At 37.2% G+C, this 22,659-nt stretch overlaps 3 protein-coding genes across 10 annotated transcripts in view; 1 reads left to right on the top strand and 2 right to left on the bottom strand.

Moving 5' to 3' along the window:
• The first annotated feature begins 2,656 nt into the window (after positions 1 to 2,656).
• Positions 2,657 to 4,318, top strand: LOC108111209 (coiled-coil domain-containing protein 43). Its single transcript, XM_017220606.2, has 3 exons — positions 2,657 to 2,933; positions 2,989 to 3,204; positions 3,837 to 4,318. The coding sequence occupies exons 1-3, from the start codon at positions 2,772 to 2,774 to the stop codon at positions 4,077 to 4,079; spliced, it is 621 nt and encodes a 206-aa protein (XP_017076095.1). The 5' UTR covers positions 2,657 to 2,771; the 3' UTR covers positions 4,080 to 4,318.
• On the bottom strand, positions 4,308 to 5,599 carry LOC108111208 (transcriptional regulator ATRX homolog). Its single transcript, XM_017220605.2, has 2 exons — positions 4,757 to 5,599; positions 4,308 to 4,701 (listed from the first exon to the last, which is right to left on the bottom strand). The coding sequence occupies exons 1-2, from the start codon at positions 5,261 to 5,263 to the stop codon at positions 4,489 to 4,491; spliced, it is 720 nt and encodes a 239-aa protein (XP_017076094.1). The 5' UTR covers positions 5,264 to 5,599; the 3' UTR covers positions 4,308 to 4,488.
• A 345-nt stretch (positions 5,600 to 5,944) lies between these two features.
• The window catches only part of LOC108110733, a 40,768-nt gene continuing 24,053 nt past the window's right edge, over positions 5,945 to 22,659 (bottom strand). For 2 of the 8 annotated variants that reach the window (XM_017219926.2, XM_017219930.2), the window contains 6 exons: positions 15,272 to 15,378; positions 13,504 to 13,600; positions 8,666 to 8,803; positions 7,823 to 8,450; positions 7,124 to 7,759; positions 5,945 to 6,357 (listed from right to left, as the gene is read on the bottom strand). In XM_017219926.2, coding sequence (XP_017075415.2) covers positions 6,203 to 6,357; positions 7,124 to 7,759; positions 7,823 to 8,450; positions 8,666 to 8,803; positions 13,504 to 13,600; positions 15,272 to 15,378 — 1,761 coding nt within the window. In that variant the 3' untranslated portion in view covers positions 5,945 to 6,202. Of the gene's footprint in view, positions 6,520 to 7,123; positions 7,760 to 7,822; positions 8,451 to 8,665; positions 8,804 to 13,503; positions 13,601 to 15,271; positions 15,379 to 19,159; positions 19,392 to 21,831; positions 21,877 to 22,659 lie in introns of those variants that run through there. The other 6 variants (XM_017219923.2, XM_017219931.2, XM_017219927.2 and 3 more) reach the window with 6 other exon arrangements.

Raw genomic sequence — 22,659 nt, 5'->3', positions numbered from 1 at the left:
TTTAAAAACTTTAATATTTTTTATTTTACTTTTATTTGTGTTGAAAATGTTAATGATTATATTTTATAGATATATTTTATCCATTTTATTGCAATCACAGTTTTGTACATTATTTTTATTTTTATCAGAAAATCACTTTTATGATCCCACTGTGCTTGATTTCAAAAGCTTAAGCAATGAAACGTGTGAATTTTATGAGCTCGCTGAAATTTAAATGGGTCTCCAGTTTAATGACGAATTCTGCAGTGTGTGAGCGAGAGAGAAAGAGTCGTGTAAGGTGAGACAGAGAAAGAAACTTCGAGTGAGTAAAAATTTTAGCAAGGAATATATTCTTCGTTTTTGCCATGTTTTTCGTTTTTTAGTTTTCATTTTCCGGTTTTTACCTTTCCACTGCCGCTGAATCAGTTAATACCTCCGCTCTCTCTTCTCACCCCTTTCTCCTTTCCACCTTAACTGGTGTCGTCTGCTCGCTGCTTGCGTCAATTACTTAATTTTAATGGCCTTTATTATGCATACACACTGACACACATGAATATGCACACACAGATTGGAAAGTGTAAAACACTCACATTTACAAGCTCATAAACAAACCCTGCAACGTTGTGGCCCATTAAAAAAACCGTCAACACAACTCGAGTTGAGACCACAAGTCGATAAGCGAAGTGCGGCAGGGGGTGTTTGTGGGTGGCAAGATGCTGGCACTGTGGCAGAACCAAATGAAGGGAGTTGGGGGAAGATTAAAGGTGTTTTTTATAAACACTCAAAATGTGATCTTAATACCTTATATTCTATAAAAATATATTGAAATATGTTCTTGCTTTTTACTATTTTTTTAAGAATATTTGGATATTAAGAGAATTAAGTATGGCATTTTAGAGAATTAGTATTTAAAAATAAGTTATTTGACGTTGAAATTTTTTTAAATGAAAGGGTACTGGAACTGAATTTATATTCTAATATTCATATTTTAAAGCTTATGATTCCTTAAGAATTTTAAATTGAAATATGGTTTTTGGTTTTACACATTTTAACACATATTTAAGAACTGAAAATTCATGAAAGTTTTTTCCACAAGAAGAAAAAAAGTCCAAAAATTGACTTCTTAAAAATTGGTTTCACCTTTTTATTATGTCTAACTAACCTTTGTTTAACCTTTGATTATAACTGAAGATATATTTTCTGATGCAAAAATGATTATTATTTTTTTTAACTTTAAACCAGTGTCTTAGCTTTTAAATGAATATTTAAAAATGTTTGTTAAAGTTTTAAATATATATTTTAAGGTTTAACAAGATTATATATATGTAAACCTGAAATTCATACAAAAATCATAGAGACAATAATGTTAGGTTTTTAAAGAAGCAGCAGAAATTCATAGCAATTATTATTATTATAATTTATAAGTAAGTCAGCAAAGTAAGTCTTATTTTCCAATTCAAACTTTCAATACAAAACCTTTTACAACGGTTAAATATTTTTCAAAACCCACATCAAAACTCACCTCAAACGAAATCCAATTCAAAGTGCAATTTTTGCCTTCATGAGTTTCTAATTTCCAATTTGTTTAAGGGATTTCTTCGACGTCTTGTAATCACTCTCTCACGCACAAACTCACACACCGAAACACAGAGATGAGTATGAAATTTGTTTGTATATATTCCACTTGTTGCCAACGGCACACACACACGTGTGTGTTTGGATGTGTATGTGCTTTCCTTCTTCTCTTTTTGTTGTTGCTGTATTTTTTTTTGTTTACGAGACGCCCAGCAACAAATAAACAAAAGCCGAAGGCGACGACAGCCAAAAGCAACAAGAGTGAAAACAACAACAACAATAACAATAACTTTGGCGACAGCGACGCAGGTGTCGCAGACGTGTGACGCTGTTGTTGCTGTAATTTGTTCTTGTTTTTGTATGCTATGCGAGTTATCAGAAAAACGAACGAAAAGCACTAATACCAGCACAAAAGTAAAAACACACACATATACAGCTACGCACAAAACCGTAAAAATATTTCAGTCACAAGAAACAAACAATTTGTTTATAATTTTAAATACTACATCTGTAGATTTTTAGTTTAGTCACAGAACTTTGTTATCATAGAAATTAAAAATTGTTTGGCCTGTTAACGTGGTTAATAAATCTCACAAAGTTTTTAACAACACAATAGTTAAAATTTCGTTTTTTGTTATAAAAAAGCGTAAAGATTTTTTAAGGTCGGCAAACGACTACGCGGTATTTACCAGCACTAGGTAAACAGCTGTTTTGCTGATAATTAACAGTTGGTTAACATATGCTTAACAGTGGTGTTCAGGTTACAGTATTGCCAGCAGTAAATTTAAGAAAATTTTTAGTTTGAATTAAAAAAAAATTAAATGTGTTGATAAAAATACTAAGAAATCATTATTAATTAACTGAATTAAGTTAAGAGTTATTTTAAGATAAGTAATATCATAAATAATTTATAAAAATGAGCTAATAGTAATCATAGCTGAATGTTGATTATACCCAGTAATGAAGATTATCGAATACTGTTTATTATATTTAATAAATTACTGTTATAATTTGTTAATTTATGTAAATTTATAAAGAATTTATTTTTCCACCAATTGGCAGCTCTTCTGAGACAGCTGATTTCCTACAAACGCTTACCAACACTGCCCCACATGCTCCACAATTTTTGGTTGCCTTTTGCGGCTGATTTGTCACTGCCTCTTAAAATCAAGTTAAAGCCCTCCATATATGATATTTAAACTAAATACTAAGTAGCCATGAGTGCCAGCGAGGAGTTCCAGACCTGGCTTAATGACCAGCTGCGAAAATTGAATACGGACGAGAACGTCTTCGGCTCGTATATCATTGGAATTTTGGAAGGCGACGAGACGACAGAAGAGAAAACCGAAGCTCTCGAGGGAATTCTTAGCGAAACAGGGGTAAGTTTAACTAAATGAAAGAAAACCCACTTTTAAACCTAAATCCCCTTTTCAGTCCGCCAATATCGACGAACTGGTGGCCACAATTCTCCAGAAATGGCTGCAAAGCCATCCCAGCGCCGATGATCCGCCGAAAAAAGGTTTGGACATCGATGTAAGTGCCCAGTTGGCCAAGTTGCTGGAGCAACAGAAGCTGCAACCCGCCGCCAACAAGGAATACACGGAGGAGGAACGCCGCATCAAGCAGCAAATTTTGGCTCAATACTCTCAGGTTATTTTTGTTTTAAAATCGAATTATATCCGGTTTGGATTTCGATGATTTTAAGGCTAATTCGTCACAGTCATGGCCCATATGGCTTCTGTAGTTTAGTTTAATATTAAACTTTATTGATCAAAGCCACAGATTATCTCAAAAATGTACTTATTATGTCTGTTAGTAACCCAAAATTACATTATATCCGGTTTGCTGCTCTCAAGGTTATTTCGCAGTTTCTCACTTATACAAAAAATTAGTGCCACCTCAGCATTATAGATATAAATAAATTTATTTAATAGCTTCGTAATTCCCTAAAAGTGAGTTAACTGCCTATTTATGTAAATATTTACAGCTAAATGTGTATTTTCACGAGAAAGTAAAGTCAAGCTGCATTCCTAGTATTCTTAGGTTATCTTAAAAATCCCAATCTATCTGGATTTCACAGCATTCCGCTGATGTGAGTGCCGGTTCATTAATTCTTATTACTTATTCTTATTAGAATTAAGCACTATTCATTGATTTTGCTGAAGACAGTCTTATCAACTCGATTTAGGCCATTTAAGCTCCTCATCAAAGCACTTATAAACTATTAAAATATCATCTAAAAGTGATTAGTTATAATAATCAAAGCTTTTTACCTTTTACAGACTGCTGTTGCGAACGAGGACGAAGACGATTCCCAGGAGGAAAGCGAAGATGAAAGCGGAATTTTGGCCAAGAACACCAACAAATCGGATGTGCAAGCATTGGCCAAGGAAAAGCGAGAGCAGGCCAGGATAGACAGTGCCGCCAAAAAGCAAAAAGATAAAGAAGATCGCGAAAAGCAAAAGCAACTGAGGGAGGAGAAGAAGGAAAAGCGGAAAACCGTGAAGGGAGAGCGACGTCGATAGCCGCCCTCGAATCGAAATTTGTAGTCTCTTCCTGTAAAACCGATTTATATAACTTTGTAAAGTACATAACGCCCATATGCAAAAGCTGTTAGAAATTTTTTTGGATATATACGATGTTTCCATCAAAATAAACTATGAAAATAGCCAATAATGTGTTGCATATAGGCGGTATTTGCATAAAATGCATATAAGCGTTGTATAAATGTATTAGAAATTGAAACACCAAAGTTTTAAATTGATATTTTGAGTTTTCTTTTTTGATTTTCCGGTTGTTTCTGGCTCCTTTAATTTACTAAATTAAATTTAAAGTTGTCTTGTTGTTATAAGGAAATTCGTGTTTAACGCTAACTTGGCCAACTAGTTTTAAGTACTAAAGAAAATGTTAGTTCTGTGTATAGTTAATAGTGGTTTAAGGATCAGCATCATCTGGCTTTTCCTCTTCCGCCTCAGAAGCGTCTTCTTTGTCTGATGCGGAGTGCTTGTCCCTCTCCGTTCGCAGTTCCTCGGAGATTTTCTTAACAGCCTCTAAGTCGTGGAGTTTAATCCTTCTATTGTTGGGATCCAAGCAGTTCACTTTGACCTCTATGAAGTCGCTCGTCTGCTGATCATCCCAGCTGGAGTACTGGAAGGATGAATAAAGGGTTACTTATTGATATTCATCATCTTAACTAACTTACCACTGAACTGGAGGTGAACAGCAGTTCCTCCTCCTCTGAAGCCGACTTGACCCTCAGATATTTCTGGAGTAGATTAGTCTGCTCATCCTTGCGCCATAGGCATAACCGATTGTTCTTCAGCCAGTCGTTCTCCAAGAGATCCGCCTTCTTAACCAGCAAATCCAACTGATTTAGTTTAACAAACTGCTTTTTGGGGGGCAGACTTTGTGGCCTCTTTGATGTACTGGCCGAGGGATAGTCAAAGTCATCGTCGCTGGGATCCGTTTCTAGGTCATCCTCTTCGTCGGACTCTTCGTCGCTCACCTTGGCCATGCGGCGTTTGGCCTTCGAGGCATTGGCTGCCGCCGCCGATTTCCGCTTCCTGCCGCCATCAGAGCCTGATGGCTTCGAGGGCCGCTTTTTGGTGGGCCGCCAGTCCTCTTCGGAGTCAGAATCATCGTCCGGACTAAAGTCATCCTCGTCGCTCTCCTCGAAAGTGGTTGTCACCAGTTCCGTGCGACTCCGCATCCTATTGGGAAAATTCTCTATTCCTGCTGTTTTTAATGAACTGACCGCTCATAAACTTGCAGCAAATGCTGCTGCTGCTGTTGCTGCTGTGGCTGCTGCGTCTCAAAGCTGACTGAAAATTTTATTGTTGACTCCGAAAAGCCCATTCCATTGCCCGCACAAGGGGTCTCCCTGATTTATCCTTCAAGGGTTGCAGCTCGTCCTCTCTTTTTCAGAAGAAGCTTTTTTGATGCAAAGCTCTACAGCGTTGCATCTTTTATAAGGTAATTCGGAAAAAGTTTAGCAATGGGAAAAGCTTATAAAGACTTTTCTATTAAAAGAAGTCCTGCAACGCATCCTCCAAGCTTTTGGCGGAATACTAAGAGCTTGATTTTCGGACTTAAATTAGGTCAAACCTTAAATTCCTTATGCATTTTTCCGAATTTTTAGAGAATTATTTATTCCTAATCAACAGTTGGTGATTTTTTTTAAAATCTTTGGTTTATTCATTTTATTTGATAAAATACTTTTTTTTTAATTAGCTACCAAAAAATAATTTTAAATTTTTTTTCTTTACCAATTTAATAAAAAAATCCGAAAGATACTCCAAATAGGTATTTATTTCCCAAATTTAGAAGCTTTTATTCCCAAATTAAGTTTGATGGCCATTTATGAATTAAGAAATAAGTTAACAAACCCAAGTTTTTTTCTATTGTATATTTTATTTAAACATTTACATAAAGCTGGACATTGGAGCACACACACTAAGAGTACTACTACATATTTATTATGAATTAATTATTATTTTCTACCTTCGTTGAAGTATTTTCTATGCAAATAATTTCCAAACTTTCCATCAAGTTGACTAATTTACGCTTAATATCCATTAATATAACCTAAAAGGAGTAATCAATCCTCCATCGATTTGGATTATCTTTTCTATTAGACCTTTAGGTGGCGCTATACGCGCGTGGGCGTGCCATATATAGCTCCTGATCCGACTCCAGATCCAAGACCAACATTATTACGGCGCTGGGCCAAGGGCGAGGCTGGCTGGGGGGTCGGTCCATTGTTGTTGTTGAGGCGACGCTGCTGGCTGTCCGAATAGGCGCGTTCTACAAGTTGGGTAAAGTTTCGGTTTATCTATATCTTTTGGTTGATATATATATGTATCCCGATCTTGTCATGCACTATGGAGTAGCCTGTCCCCTGGAGACTTTGTGTTACATGCACAGTTTGGTTTTTAAGGAGAGTTTACCACATATTTTCTGATTCTTCTTTAAAGTGGATAACATGCAAAAGTAAAATTGTAAAAAATATATATTATAGGGGGTATTATTATTTATGATCTTAATGAAAGATGAGTGGTATGCGGGGTGGTGCGGATTTATTTTAAATATATTTATTTACAAAGCTAAAATGTAATTATATAAAAATAAGATAACCAGTTGCAGTCCATTAAAATAAAAATATTTTAAAAATATGTCACTAAATGTAATAATCTAAACATGTCTCAAAACATTAAAAGAACTTCTTAGTTTAAAAAAACATGAATTATAAAGTTAAATAGTTTCTAAGTTTATACAAAAATATATAAAGTATTTTTAATATTAAATCTTGACTAATAATCTTCATAATCTAATTTAAAGGCATTAAAAATACAATTTAAAAACAAATAAATATACAGTAAATATCCTGACATAATAAATATATATAAGCAAACTTAAAAATATTATAGAACTATCAAACTTATGACTTCTAACATTCACTAAATCATTCCAAAAACTAATCCCAAACCAAAATGAACTTAAATCCATCCCATAACCATGCCAGATGAACGATGAGAAGTGCAAGCAAAACCATAGAAATCCTCAAACATACCTCGGAATTTCAGACCCTGAGCCTCGTTGATGATGGCCGCCAAGGCGGGATGTTGGTACCGCTCCCGAAAGATAGCCGATCCATTCATCCTGTCCGATCCATTGGTATTACCATTCAGGGTACCCATATTACCATTACCATTGCCATGGTGCATCATCATCAGCTTGTGCTGGGGCGTATGCTGGGGCGTCAGTGAAGTGGGGGGTGTGGCATTACCATTCTTATAGTAACGATTCTGATTGGGATCATAGGTGGCCTGCTGGTCTTGGTTCTGATTCAGGCGATTGGCCATTTTGATCGAAGCGCAACGATCCTCTTCGTTGTTGCGCATCTTGAGGATGCGCTGATCCTGCACTGAGTATCTCGATCCATGTAGGGAGTTGATCTGATTGAGATTACTGACCTGGCTGCTCAGTTTCTTGGCCCGAAAACTGCCACCTGGCGATGAGTTGTTTAGGAGAGTTCCCCTCGAGGAACTACCATTCGTCTCGGTGCTATCCCTGCTGGCCTCTCGATAACTCGAAGGGCGGTGTGTTGAGGGGGGCGTGTCCAGGCCACTATCATGGGCCGAGCAGTCCAGTTCGGTTTTGGCCAGGCCAACATTGCTGCCTCCGCCAGTGGGTAACATGGGTTGAACTATAGGATAGGATATATCAGATATAAGTTAAAATATAAGAAAAGTTCTGAAAGAAAACCCACCTGAGTGCCTCATATCAGTGGGCGCCCTTGGCTTCCGATACAGCCAATCCCTGTCCAGTTCGTTGCCATTATCCGGAGTAGCGCTCACCCCCCGGAAAAGTCTAGGTCTTCTCAGCTGAACCTCCGTCTCTTCGGTTTCCTCATCCACCACCTGGTTAGAACCAAAGCTACTGTTGATGAAGATCCTCCTCGGTGATCCATAGAGTGCCCCAGCCTGAGTGAAACTGTTCTGGGCTGAGACATAACCATTGGAATACCGACTGAGATTGGCGTTGCTGTGGTGTGGGATCTTCTGCGGCGTCGAGTGGTTCGTGCTGATGCCACTCAAGTGGTGATTGTGATTCTCATTGTTCAGGGCACTCAGATCCGGCACAGAGTCGGAGAAGAGGAAGGGATTGGCTCCGGCATAGCCATTTAGACTGCCAGCTCCGATTTTATGACGGGCCAGGCCTCCTGTTCCATTAGTCATCAGCCAATCATCCAGAGCACTCGAGTAAGTCCCTCCTAGACCAAAGTGCTGGAACTGCAGCGAGGCATGGGAAACAGGGGCAGCCAAGGAGGCTCTCGATCTAGGTCCTTGGGCGATCTTCAGGGCTCGTCTGCGCTCCTTGGAGGTCATTGTGCATTCCTGAAAGGTGAAGGAAAATGTTTAGTTTGAGTTGAAATGGTTAATGTTAAGCTTGGTGAACGTCTTAGCAAGCCTAAAAGCTTTTATTTTATTCAAAAATCATAAGATTTTCATTTCTTCTCAGACTTCAATTTACAAAATTAGTTACTAAGAATTTTCAGATAATTTTCCAAGCTCAGCTAGATCTACTATTTAACCATTTCATGGCCACTCACCTCCAGCAGCTCGAACCAGTCCTCGAGGCCATCATCGCAGCGTAGGAGAACGCGACCCTCGCGTCCCAGTAGCAGGCCAATGGCGCTGTAGGAGCGCCGATTCAGCCACTCCACCTTCTCCACGTCCACCAGCTTGACCTGAAGCGAAACCACAGAAGACAATGCAAATCGTTAGACAATCAAGTTAAAGGTTATGCAAACGTTTTTCCGCTGAATCTAAAACACAAAGATTTGCCCGGGTCACACTCAGTGGGGCAGCTGAGAGTTTAGTTTGCAATTGTATTGGCTGGGAAATGGGTCTTGCAGTTGGTAGATGGTTAATGACTATGGTTAGCTGACATTAATGCAAGAAAATGTTCAATAATAGTATATAATTTAGAAGTAAGATTTGGGTTAACAGCTTTTCTTCAAGATTATATATCAGATATCTTATTGGAATATCAAATTTTAAGATTTATTCACAGAGGAAGACAAGTTCCTGAACTAACTAAAGGAAAATGCTGAACACCAACATAGAAACTAACTACTTTTCCTGAATGATGCACCAATTAGTCTGTCAGAGCCCTTTACTTTGGTCTAGAACATGGCCTCCTTACTTTTGCATTTTGCAACTTGGTTAAAAGTCATTAGGCCAGCAGGTCTCATCTCTTCGCTTCCCCGAACTTAATTTCCCTGCTTTCCCCGTAGGGAGCACAAACTTTTTTCAACATTCTGAACTTTTTATTGAACTTATTTTTGCTGTCTTCTTTTTCCTACTGCTTGTAGCCCTTGTTTATGAGGAAAACTTTAACATTGCCGGCGATTCATCGTGGCTGTCGCTCGCTTATGGCCAAGAACTATGCGAGGCCATTAGGCAAATATGTCAGCAGTCCCAGAAAACTGGGGGAAAAATCAAGAAGCTGAGGCCGAGGCATTGGTAGCAACCGCGTGTGGCAATTAGCCAAGTAATGCAGCCCCTCTAAGTTCCTCTCTTTCTTACTTTTTTTTTTTTTTTTATTTATTTCTCTCAATTGGTTCCATCTCTCTTCTTCTAATGGCAGACATAATTAAGTTTTTAAAGTTCTGGGGGCAGTCTTCTTTTTTTCCTGATTCTTTTTTTTATGATAAATAGTGGCGGCAGTGGATGGAATATGGAATACTCGTATGTTGCATTCTCGTTTGATGGATGATTTAAGGGGGATTTGCTTGTGCCACGATCAAAGATCAAAATTAGAAGTCTCTGGGAAAGCTCTCTCTTCGTGATACTTATTTTGGTGTGTGGGTGGCAACATGCAACAAATACATCAATTAAAATATTTATGAGATCAGCCTAGAAGATCCCAAGAAAAGATGTCAAATCTCAGATGTAGATCGTTTAGTAAAGTCTTTAAAGAATTGTTTTTTAAAAATAAAACTAAGCTGTGATGAGTTTTGTGTTGCTTAATATGACATTCCAAATTGCTGTTTTTATTTTGAATTTAATTTTTGTAATTTTAAGTTTCCTCTTTCATTTTAAGACTTAAATTTTACACATTTATCTCCACTTTAGTGACCTTTCTGGTTCCCTGCCCATAACTCTGACCTCACTCTTTCGTAAATATGTGCCAACCCACAATCAATGGCTAAACATTTTCCAAATTTCCATTTTACGTTTTACGTTATTTGTTAACAAATAAAGTGCTCAAGGTCGGATATTGATCGGACTGCTGCTGGTGGCTCGCCTGTTATTATTTATTATTGTTATTTATGAGTTTTATGAACAAATCGCATTGTTGTTGCTGTCGCTTTATATTTTGACATGTCTAACAGCATGAGCTGTCAAAACTAACACAAAAGCTTAACTGATCATTGGTTTAGATTTTTGGCATTGCAATTTTGGGAAAGTCAAATTGAAGGCAGGCGCGTGCGGTTTTAAATTTTAAGATTTTATTTGATTTGGCTTTTTATTATCTTAAAGTAACTGCAAACTTCTTCATTGATTTACTTTCTTTATCAACTTTTAATCATGCCTTCTCACATTAATGAACATAATTAAATACTCCATCGATACCTGATACTTCAGTGCAACCCAATTAATAATGCTCATTAACGTTGAACAGACGGAAATTGCATTTCCCCATGGGCAGGGTTGGGCCCCTCCTTCTTTTTCATCATCATCCACTTGCCGCCCATCCAAGGACAAAAATCAATATTGCTTTCAATCACTGTCAAAGTGCAAAACTGCAAAATTCTGAGGCGTACAACTTTCCCAGCCCGCCGGCAAATGAACCGAGGCATCAACATCAAAATCATTCCAACCCAGCCAACCTATTTTCCCTCCCTCCCAATTCCCTCTCATTTTCATCACCTGTTATTATGCCCGATTGATTTCCCCCCGGGTAGATGCCAGACAATCAGACCAATTTTATTTCAACATTTTTACTAAGTTTTTGCGGTAAAATAGAAGGTTTGGTATGGTTAAATAATTCTGTCTAAATATCGAAATTTTTCTTAATTTAAAGAGTGTTCCGATAATTTTACGTTAAGGAGTAAGTATTACCTTTCTTTTGACAGGTAAATATCGTCACAAAGTCATACAAAAATCGAATTAAATAATTAGTCTGAGACCAGCTGTCTTCCAGCTCACTCGATCTTCTTTCCGGCTAATTGATTGAGTTGATTACATTGACGAGGCAATATTGAATCATTGTAGTGTCAATAAAACATCAATGAACAAGCGAAAATCACACAAAGAAGCGATAAAATGAGATGCCGCCTTACTTTGCTCATTAATGAGTCGAGTTTTTTTTTGTAATATCTCCATCTCTTTCACACCCCCACACTACCTCTCTTTTACACCTCTTTTTATGTTCAATGACTCGTTCATGGCTGAGTTCCCTGGGTTTGGGTCCTCGCTAATTGAACGTGGGTGGCTGTCTTTGATGTTGACCATTTTTGGTTGAATTTATTTGCTCTTTATTTTGAAGGTCACTAAGGTGTTTATTTGGTAAGAAATTTTACAGGGAAAACACCTAAATAACTCATTTAATACTTGACGGGGTTTTTCAAATGAAAAAAGCCAATTTTCCGAAACGAATTACCTAATATTTTTCTAGCCGAGCGAATTTTCTTCTCGTAATTTCTTTATAAATGTTTTCCCTCACATTAAATAAGTTAATCTCCCGCATGCTGCGGGATTTTTCACCATTTAGTTCCACCTATGTCATTATTTTCCCCCGTGCCTGCTTTTCCTGCTTTTCCCTCTCGGCTTCTCTCTTGCTTGCTTATTTACTTTGGAAAATTGCCCGCACAACAACGGCGAGCATTTTTCACTTTGTTTTATTTGCCATTAAAAAAAAAATTTATTTTAATTTTAAATTAAACTGTAAACAACAACAACCTGCCGCTGGTCTTGTTGTATTGACACTGCTTTTAAAAGAGACAGAGAGAGAGATTTTAGCGGAAAAGTGCCAAAAAAAAAAAAAGGAAAAACGACACAAATTTAAAACAAAATAAAATTAAATTCAACAGAGGGGAAAAAACAGAAAGAAAAAAACTTTAAAGTAATTTTCCCATGATCTCTTTGCAGTGGCGTGGCATTTGTTGTTTTCGTTGTTGCTACTGCAGTTTTATGTGCATTTTCCTTATTTGTTTAAGCAGCAGCAACAACAACAACAACAAGAGCAACAATAATGTCATCAGCAACAACAACAAACAGCAGCAGCAGCTAAGGTAATGAACAATTTCACGGCAATCGTGTGTTTAATACTCTAACTTGGAATTTACTAGACTTTTTGGGAGATTAAAAATATAGAAAAATTAACAAAAAGTGGATTAAAATATATTTAAAAATAATTTGTGATATCCCTTCTTTAACGTAAGATATTAGATTTTATACTGGGAACTAAAAAAGCTGCTCCCAAGTTAAAGTTCCTCTTCTCTCTCATATCTCTGCTTTGATTTGTTTAAATATTAATTTCAAGTACAAATTTTAGTGAAAAATCATCGAAATTTAATCTTTTTCTAAACAATATTTATGGATTTTATAAAACCTTTCAAAGAATCCTCAAAAATTTCAACTTTTTCCATATAAAGTTACCCAAAGAGTGTTTATATTTCGACTTTTCGCGATTAGCATTTTTCTGTTTTTGTTTTTCGCAGTTTTTTGTTGCTATTGCAGTTGTTCCTGTTTGTGTTTGGTTGTTGCCCGTTTGCCTTTAGTATTTCCAGTATTTGCTTTGTTTTTCATCGCAAAAGTTGTGCGGAGTGAGCCAAGGAGAGGCACTCTAAGCTGGGGGAACCCCCAAGATGCAGCAGCAGGAGGGGCAAATAGTTGGGCAAATTAACATGCAGTAGATGCAAGTTTTAGCCAATTAGTTGAGCTTAGTTGAAGTTTTTCAATCCGTTTTTATTCCCTCTTCGATCAGGATTTGTTTTGTCTTGAAAAAATATATAAAAAAAAACAGAAGATTTGCCTATCAATTCAGACTCCGTACATGGTGGGATATCTTTCATCTACCTGGCTGAAAAGTCAATTGCAAAACGTGACTAGATGTGTCTGGCATTGTCAACCCAAAAAGACTTCATTTATAAATATATATATTTTTTTCAACTTAAGGTGTGTCCTAGCCCCCCTCTATAAAACAGGTTATATATTCATGGGTTGCTCATAATGCCGGGCATAAATCTTTCCCTCTTTTCTGCAATAGAATTTAACACAATGCGCAGTAAATATAAAAGTTTGTCTGACACTTCAGTGGAGGAGAGTCGTTTATAAAGGCAATATGAACTCAAAAACTTTAAAAGGAACTAAGATTTGTAGCTCTTTCTCTTTGTTAAGCTACTATACTATATACTCCTTGAAGTCTGTAAGCACTTACCTTGAAGATAAACTGTCCCATATCGGAGGCACGTTCATTGGCCGATCCCGAGGCTCTCTTGAAGCAGTGCAAGTAGTCACGAGTGAGCAAAAAGTATCTGCAAGTAGATAGATTGGCTTAAGTCAGTAAGTCAAATCCATTGACCTTTAAATCCGTATCCGCTGGTAGTCTTCAGTTAAAGGTCAGACACTCAAAATCAAAATCAAAATCAAAACCAAAATTGTTAAATCCCTTCTCTTGCGATGGCATTTTGGCTATGTTATTAATAAATCATAAATCATGCGCAAAAAAATGAAACGCTGCCCTGATTTTTATGACTTCCTCAAGACGATAATCATATTATTTTTTATTTTATTGTTTTGCAGCAATGAAAATCGACTTTATTAATGTGGCAAGCGCTATTCTGCTGCACATAAATTCCACAAATTCGTTTATTATGTATGAGATTCTTGGGAAGCCAAAAAAGTTCTCAAGCTGAACAGAAATTTTAAATCGCTTTTTGGTTGGCTTTCAAAATCGTTCAACTAATAGCTTACTTCCTTGGTGGAAGTTCTCATTTTGTTTGGCTTATTAACGTGGTCAAGCAAATTGAGCTAAGAAAATTGTTGTTTGGTTTTTCTGCGCTGGGTGGCTTGGGCTGGGGCTTGCCTTCTAAGATCGGATAATGATCAGTTCTGTTATTAGTTAAGCTTGGTAAACGTTTGAGGCATGCAACTTAACCAGATCTAAGGCAAAGATGGGAAAACTGAATCTGGGAAAAAGTAAGGAGAAAGTTGTTCCAAGAATGACCAGCAAAAAACTTATTTCCAGGGAAATATTCGATCTAGCTAACTTTTTGGGTTTTATTTTTAATTAAATTTTCATTTAGGAATATAAATAGATTAGAAATCTCTAATATTATACGTTCCAAAGCCCCTTCAACCTGCTTTTTAATAAATATAAATCCAATCCAAACCAATTTATTAGCAAAATGTTATCAAAATAATTTTTCGAAATATTTGCGGAAATCTCACAAATGTATTTCCATCAGCAAATCCTTTTAATATTTATTTAATAAATTATATTTAGCTTTTTGCCAAAATGCAAATCAAATATTTGCCTTTTAAGTGCCAGGCTTAGTTGGTCATTAAGTGTCAATTAAAAATGTGCCGATAAATGATAAGCGATAAACGTAATTATCGGTTCAAAAGGCAAACAGCAGCAGCAGCAGCAGCCGACAGTCAAACAAAAACACGGAATTGCATTTGCAACATAATTAAATTTCAATTAAATGCAGTATCAAAGGGGGTGGGGGGTGAATCAAATAAGAGCTGTCAAATGGTTGACCCCTCCCCCCATTAGCATTATCTGGGAAAAAGGACGAGCCAGCATGCAGCCACTGTCAATTATGCCCTTTTTCGCAATTAACAACCCTTGGAGGTTGTGAAATATTTTTGCATATTTTCCGGGGGCTGCCAGAGGGGGCGTGCGTCCATGTCTGCTCTTTCAGCCAATGCAGATTGCGGTGGAGGTAAATTTAAAAGCGCTTAACAGTTATACAGCCCCCCAAGGATCACAGAGAAGAAAAGGGTCAACGAATTGGAAATTTGAAAATTATAAAAAATAAGAAAATTCCCAAACAATTTATAGATATTTTCTAATGAATTTCTCTATTTAGTAACCAAAAGTAATGAAAGGGATTTTGATTTTGATCGACTTTCTTCTAAAGTTTCTTATTTAAAAGAAGACCTTTTCCCAAATTTCCAAAATTTATGTCCAGTGTACTCACCGTTCCTTCCAGCGCGAGAAGAGTCGATCCCTTTGCTGCCAGAGCAGTCCTCGTTTAATGGGTCCTGTCATGGAGGCCACCGGAATGCGTCCTGCCAGCAAGGATTGCTGCAAAATCATGAAAGTGAGATAAAGATAGAGATAGAGCCGCAAATTGTTGCTGATTGTGCATTCTTGAAATTTAATTATGGGAATATTTGTGTGCATGTAGTTAACGCACTTCTATGCCTCAGCTGTTTTGCTCGTAAATTCTTTTATAAATTATTAAAAAGCCCAGCCATGGAAAAGCCAATTTCCCACACACACACACTCTCCCTCTAGACAGGAGCGAGGAGAAAGCGGGAATACAGGGAGAAAGCGAGGCGCACTCTCGTGAGCTGATGATTAATGTTGCTTTAAAAACGCTGCCACTTGCGCCACTTTTCAACCCTCTGCCACACCCACCGCCCACAGCCCATTGCCTCCCTATACCTCCCTCCATATATATTCCCATTCTCGCCTCGTACCATTACTCTGCCATAAATTCTGTTTGCCGCCGTGTGCGGTTTGTTGTTTTGGCTTTATGAGCATTAAGGCAATTTATTATCAACCATAGTGTTACAATATTTTACATTAACAAATGCTGCCTGGTTGCTGCTGCTGGCTTATTCAGTGTAATTATCTTGTATCTGAATGTGTTTTTTTTATCTGTGGTTGCAGATTAAATTAGCTATTAAAAAAGGTGATCAGAGATCGATTTGTGTTTTAAGTTTGAGACTGAAAAAGATATAGTGGAGTATCACATCAATAAAATTTGTCAACTTGATGCAAGCCATCAAACGATTTGGCCATTTTAATAACTCAATTTGAACTTTATCCAGCTACCTTACCTCTTTCTAGCAAATTATCAGCTTTGTCTCCGCTTGAAAAATGTCAAACATTTCGTGGCCCATAAAATCAGGCAAACAAAAGCGAATCAAATTGATTCGAAATGAGCTGCTTAAAATGCCAAAAGCCAAAAAGCACAGCCACTGATGAAATAATAAAAAAACCAAAAATGTAAAAATCTATCAAAATGCTAACGGGTCGTTTTATTTTCGAATTGACAAAAGCGTGAAACCAAAATCGAAATTATAATTGAGATGGAGATGGAGAGTCGAAGAAGCTGCAAGGTAGCGAAAAACCATTTCTGCCGAAATCTAGTAAAATAGCCCAAAAACGAGGCAATAAATCTTGTTGGGCGCTGAAATTGAAGATACTTTTCTTGTTTTATCTCCGCTGAAGCATCTATCCTATAAATGGGAATGAAGTTCTTAGCCAGTTCTGGTCAAATTAATGTTAGTCACGAGCTACGACCAGACAAAAGCCAACTTCAAGCTCAATATGGTTAAGAGGGAAGAGCCAGCTGAAGGAAAGAGTTCGACCGGATAATGCCCAGCAAAAAGGGAGAAGAAAAAAGGGATAAGAGTCGAAAAAACTCAGCTGAAACTTAATTTGGCGCATTAAAAACTATTGTGCTCTCGGAATGCCAAAAAGGAAAGAGAGCGCACGATGCTGGGGGAAAGAGAGAGGACGAAACGTGCTGCAGCCATTGCAGTTAATGAGGAAAATGAGTTTGCTTTTGCCATTTCGCAATTGGGGCCCCAATTTTCCTAGGTTCTGCTGTGGGCGAACTTGTGCTTGTAGATATTTATTTTTTCCTTTGTCTGATCAAATTAAATAGAATTGTGTGTCAAATCAATGGCTGAAGGGTGGTAAATAGCAGAAGTACTTGCTTAAGTTCAGTTTTCTATTAGCCAAAAGTTAGCTTTTGTTAAGACTAAGAAAAAACCGCATCATCACTGAGACCAACCTCTTTATCTCCCTGCCCAGCTACATATTTGCTTTGTATTTTTGTATCATTAAAGATAAATTATCATATCTTATCCTTCTTTAAACACTAATATTTAACTAAATAAATGTATTTTTAATTAGCACAGAAAATAGACAAAGAAATCAACTGAGAAACTGAGAACAAAAGTTTAAAAGTCAGCAAAAAAAGGTGTTATTTAAGTTTCCATAAGCCAAGCAAATTTGTTACCACTTTTCCAGACTTCCTATGGTAAAAGGTGTTGATTTTGTTTTTGTGCAACTTTCCAGTGATTATATAACCCATATGACTTCAATGTCTTAATGCCCTCATTTTCATTGCATTTCATGTCATTTCATTTCGTGTGTGTGAAAACTTTAGCAATTGCAGAAATTCCTTTTCCCTACCAACACGGTTGATTATTTATGCTGCGGGTTTTTACTGTTTGTAGCCAGCAAAAGCTGGCAGACATGGTAACAAAAAATTATATATATGTACATATTTCTGGTATTTCTTTTTGATTGCACTCAACTGGGCTTATATAATTACCTGGCCACGTTTGGGTCTGCCTGGCTCCCCTTTTATGGTGGCTTTTAATTGAGGTTGCACTGGCCGAGGATGAGGCCTGAAAAATCTCCGCCACACAAACAGATTTTTGATGGATTCACACCCAGTTTATATATATCTTTTTTAACACTGAAACGCCAACACAGAACCTGCAGCCTCTTCAAGCAATTATGAATTGTTAAATGTTCACTTCGGCTTTTGGTTTCCGTTCACCCAACCCAAATGTGTCATCACCTACATCGGTTTCATCTACAAGTTGTACTCAAAATGTATCAATATATATCTGATTTTATATATATCTATTTAAAGATTTCCAACACGAATTAGTAATAGCAATCTCCCCCTCTTGTAATCAGCCAATTTCCATGCGGAATCCCATTTTGTCATAAAGTGTGGAAAATTCCAAAGAATTTCTAAAAACTTATCATACCTCATATTCCATAATTATAGGCCCCAAAAATCAGCCAAAAGAAAACACATTTACATTTTGGGAATACAATTTACATGGTCAAAACGTGATGAAAATTTCAATTCAAATCTATTTTTTGTTTAGCTACTAAATTATGTTTATTTTTGAAAGAGCTTATTAATCGATGTTTGTCTTCATTTGTTAGATTAGTTTGTTTGAAAGAAAACAGAAGAGAAGTTACTTATATTGATAATGTAAATAATTTAAAAATATGAAGAAAAAATATATCGTTTTTAAAGGAAAGAAATAACTTTGTAATCTTAAAAATTCCAAGAAAAAGGAAAGCCCTTACTTATGATTATATTCTTGGGTTTTTTTCTTCTGGATAAATAAAAAGTTTATCAAATACATTTTTTTTTTATCCATAAGCAGAGTGTATATTAAACATTAAGATAACTCTTTATAATAACTTCTATTGCCTGATTAACCCATCAACATAGAAACATAAAACTCGGCTCTTTAAAACAATTACCGCTTTAAGAGGCCGCCTTTGAGTCAATGACTTTAATAACAAAAAACTTTTTTAATTTAATTATGCACACGCATCCGCAGACACAAAAACTACTTTCAGCGTGGGCGGTGGCGGGTTCAGTGAAAAGAACACACAAACACACAGTCACAGAGTGAAAATTTGTGCAACAGCTGGAAATGTGAGGGGGAAGTTGGGCCGGGCGACCCGGTAAAGAAAAAGCAAAATCAAATGGCATATGAAAAGGTGGGCCAGGAGGAGTTGTTGCTTTTTTATTTAATAAATATTTTTCTCTTTTTCTTTTGCCAGTTGAGAGCACAGCAAGTATTTATGACTCTAGTTGGATGAGTTAACATCAAAAGGCAAAAAAAGCAGTTCGGGAGCGGGAAAATGTTGAGCAAAAGTCAAATATAATCCGAAAATGAAAATGAAATTCAATTTGCCAACAAGTCATGTTGAAACAATGCCAAAAAGGTAACAAAAAGAATAGGGAAAAACCAATGTTTGCCTTCTTTTAATTGAAAGTCAACTAAAGTTGAAAGTTGCCTTTGCTTACCCAATGCAAATCCGTAGAGAAAAGCATCTCGTTTTTCGTATAAATATTAAAACACTTCCTTTAACACTTTGATTAAAATTTTCACAAGCAAAATCTTAAGAAGAGTTTTTCCTTTTCTATCTTCGTTATGGGTTAATTTGTCATTCGAGTTTCACTGCAGTTTCACTGAGACTTTGGCCAAGATCAGCCCGTACCGCACCAGCATCCATTGACGACTATTCAAAATTCTGTTGAGCAAAGATTTTCATGACAGAGTCCGCCTAAACATTTATTTTATTTGATTTTTTCCCCATCACATATGGCGAAAACAAGCCCAGTTCAAGGGGTCTAGCTGTGTGTGTGTGTTCTACACATGCAAAAAGTATCTAAGTATGTGAGTCTATGAGAGTATCTTTGTATCTTTGTATCTCTGTTGCGGCGCATTGTCGTCTGCCGTGACGTGACACACATGTGGGCAATTCTAAGCAGGCAAGCCATGAAGATTTTCGTTGCTGTTTCGCCGTTCTTGTTTTGGCCAAACATGTGCCTACGGTTTTTGGCTTTTATGGTTTATGTGTTAATAAGGCGACCTTCATGACCACAGAGCTCAGATTTTTCTAAGCTATGCTAGTCGTTAGTCAGCTTTTTCGGGTGGGCAAAACAAAAAACAACGAAAAGCCAAACAAACGCAACAAACGCCTGGCGATGTGGCAATGGGCGTGGTAAATGAATAAAAAATGAGAAATTTGTATTTATCTGCCTTGCCACATCAAAGATAATCGTATTTTTGGTCAAGTTTCTTAAGAATTTTGGTTATTTGAAAAGAAAATTTAAGGGGTATTAAGAGATACAAAATGTTGCCTTACAAAACATGTTTAAAAGTTAAGTTGGCAAATCAATAAACAAATATGGTTTAGACTTCCTTATCGCAGAAGTTTGTTCCTTCATAAGCACATTTTTTAGGTACCTAGCTCCCAAGCCTTTTCTTTCATTTGACTTATGTTTGACTACCCCTTATGGTCTTTCCCCCTAGGTGCTTACTAGGCAGTCATAACTCACAATCTCCTCAAGCAATTCACCCCATCGACCTTCAACCGACTCCCTCCAGTCTAGCCAAAATACATTCTATCATTTTTGTGGTGCCTGTCTGCCAGTCACTCAGAATGCCAAGCTGCGTTTCAATTCCAATTGCCTTTGGTCTTTCCTTTTTTCCATCCAAAAATGCATTTGGCAAACGGGAAATGGGAAATAGCGCCTGCCAGTGTCTCAGTGGGGAGGCTGCCCAAAAAGAAACCCATTTTATGCCCAAAGAAAGAACCTCAAAACGAGATGTGTTCGCACGGTTAGGAGCCCAAAAAAATAAGAATATAAAACCAGATCCTGCCGAGAAATGAATAAAAGAGCAGAAACCAGAACGAGAATTTCAGTTGTTCTCGTGGCTTCTCAGAAATTCATCATCAGCAGCATCATCTCATCCACATCGTGTTAGATATTTGCCCCTGGATGAGGCGTCTCTGGGTCTGGGTCTGGCCAAAGAGAACAAATTAAATGAAATAAATGCTGGGGGAAAAAAGTGTTGAGAATTTGGCGTGCCATGTGTGCCAAAAAAAAAGGGAATAAAACCAAGGACAGGAAGCGCAGTCCTTGAACTTGGCCGAGGAAGTGGTGGCCCATTGGCTGTGAGCCTAAATGGTATGTTTTTTTCTTTGATCGTCGGAGGAAGGGCTGGGCCTCCGGGTGCCTCAACTTTGCAGCACATGTGGTGTTTGTTCTCAAAAGAAGATTTAGCGCATCAGAAGAAAAATTTATGTTTGGTTTTTGCAATGAAGTAAAGATAATTCCTTCCCTTTTTTCATATAATTTGAATATAAAACTCATGATTTCAGTTTTTAAAGATTATCGCAACCTAACTTTAAAGGGTATCTTATATTTCACAGACTATAATTCCCACCTAGTGTTTTATTTTTAAAAATTCTATGCATATTTTTGCCAAGTTTTCCATCTCATTCGAGGTGTATGCCCATCTCCCTCCTGGGACTATGGCGTCATGCGGGCTCGATAAAAATCATGAGGTTTTTCTTTTACTTAGACAGTAGACAGGAGCGCGCTCAGAGGTGATGTGCGAAAAGATGCTGGGAAACTGCAATTGATGGCGGACTCTAAGCGAAGGAACTTCCCGCACATGTTTCTGTATCTTATGTGTATCTATTAGCCGCAACTATGTAAGGTCACGCCTAGCATGAGACCGCCCCCCCCTAAAAACCATTTCACATGCTGTTCTTAGTCAACTTTGTATCTAGATAAACGCGGGGTGTGAGAGAGTGGCTGCTGCCTGGCCGTGCCTGATTATGACATTTAACATGAACACGTAGCGAGTGCAGCACATGCGAGCGACAGCTCTGGTATTTTCTTAGCAGTCTTTTGGTATTTCTTCTTCTCTGGTCACAGCATGACACGCCTGACAGAAGAGGCCAAGAAAACTGCAATCCAGCGAGTTTTTCTCTTTCATTTTTTTTTTGATTATCTTTTAACATTGTTGTGTTTTCTTCTTCTTTTTTTGGCCCTGACTACAACCTGACTGGCATTTGAGAGGCCAAAAAGTAACTCTCTTCATGACTCAAATTGGTAGTTTAAAGGAAATCTAGATAGGAGTTGGCAGCGAATTGGCAGGTTAATCTAATGATAGTGCTTACTTCTTGATCGAAATTTAGCCAATTGGTTTGTTTGTTCGAACTCACCTGGAAAGAGAAAGAAGTTACAGAAAACTTAGTATTACAAAGTTATAAAATGGTAGAATTTAAAGCTCTTTAAAACTCCCAAAGAGCTTAAAGACCTCACAAGAATATCAGTTCATTAAAGATTGGAATCTCTGACTCTTAATCAAAGAGCTAAATACTGCTCAAGCTGCTTAAGGTTTAACCTACAAGAAAAGTTCAGAAACATTTCTAAATGAATTTTTGGGAAAAATCTCTAACTCTGTCCACCTGCAAGGCCAGCCAATGCATTTGCTTATTATATTACAAATTTGTATAATAAAAACATTCCAAAAGTGCTGGGAAAACTACAAAAAATACTCACCAGCCTGCTTTGAGAAGTCAAAACGAGTTCTATTAAAATAAAAAAGCGACTTCGGCCGACAGCCAGTCAAGTGTGCCAGCGACTTATTTGTCACTAGAGCTGCTTTTTTTTTTTTATGATCGCGATTGAGTGTGGGCGATTGAACACTCGTTCTGACTGAGAGAGAGAGAGAGACAGACAACACCCGGACAGACGGCCAGTCTAAGGTCAGGCGTTCACCAGTGCGTATGAGTAATAATTTCTTAATTGTCGCTTTTAGCAATTAATGAAAGCGACGCGCTCTATAAATACATTATCATCCAGAGTCAATAGTAACTCGCTTTTTATGCCGTTTTCAAGTGCAATAATCTTTTTTGTTTGCACAAAAATTTTCTCTTGTTATTTCGGGCTTTTATTTTCGTTCGCTTCGCTGCCTTTAATTGTTTATGTAAATTAGAATTTTG

This window comes from Drosophila eugracilis, unplaced genomic scaffold, assembly GCF_018153835.1.
Source record: "Drosophila eugracilis isolate 14026-0451.02 unplaced genomic scaffold, ASM1815383v1 contig_353, whole genome shotgun sequence".
Classification (NCBI taxonomy): domain Eukaryota; kingdom Metazoa; phylum Arthropoda; class Insecta; order Diptera; family Drosophilidae; genus Drosophila; species Drosophila eugracilis.
This window is presented reverse-complemented; position numbering and strand designations above follow the sequence as displayed.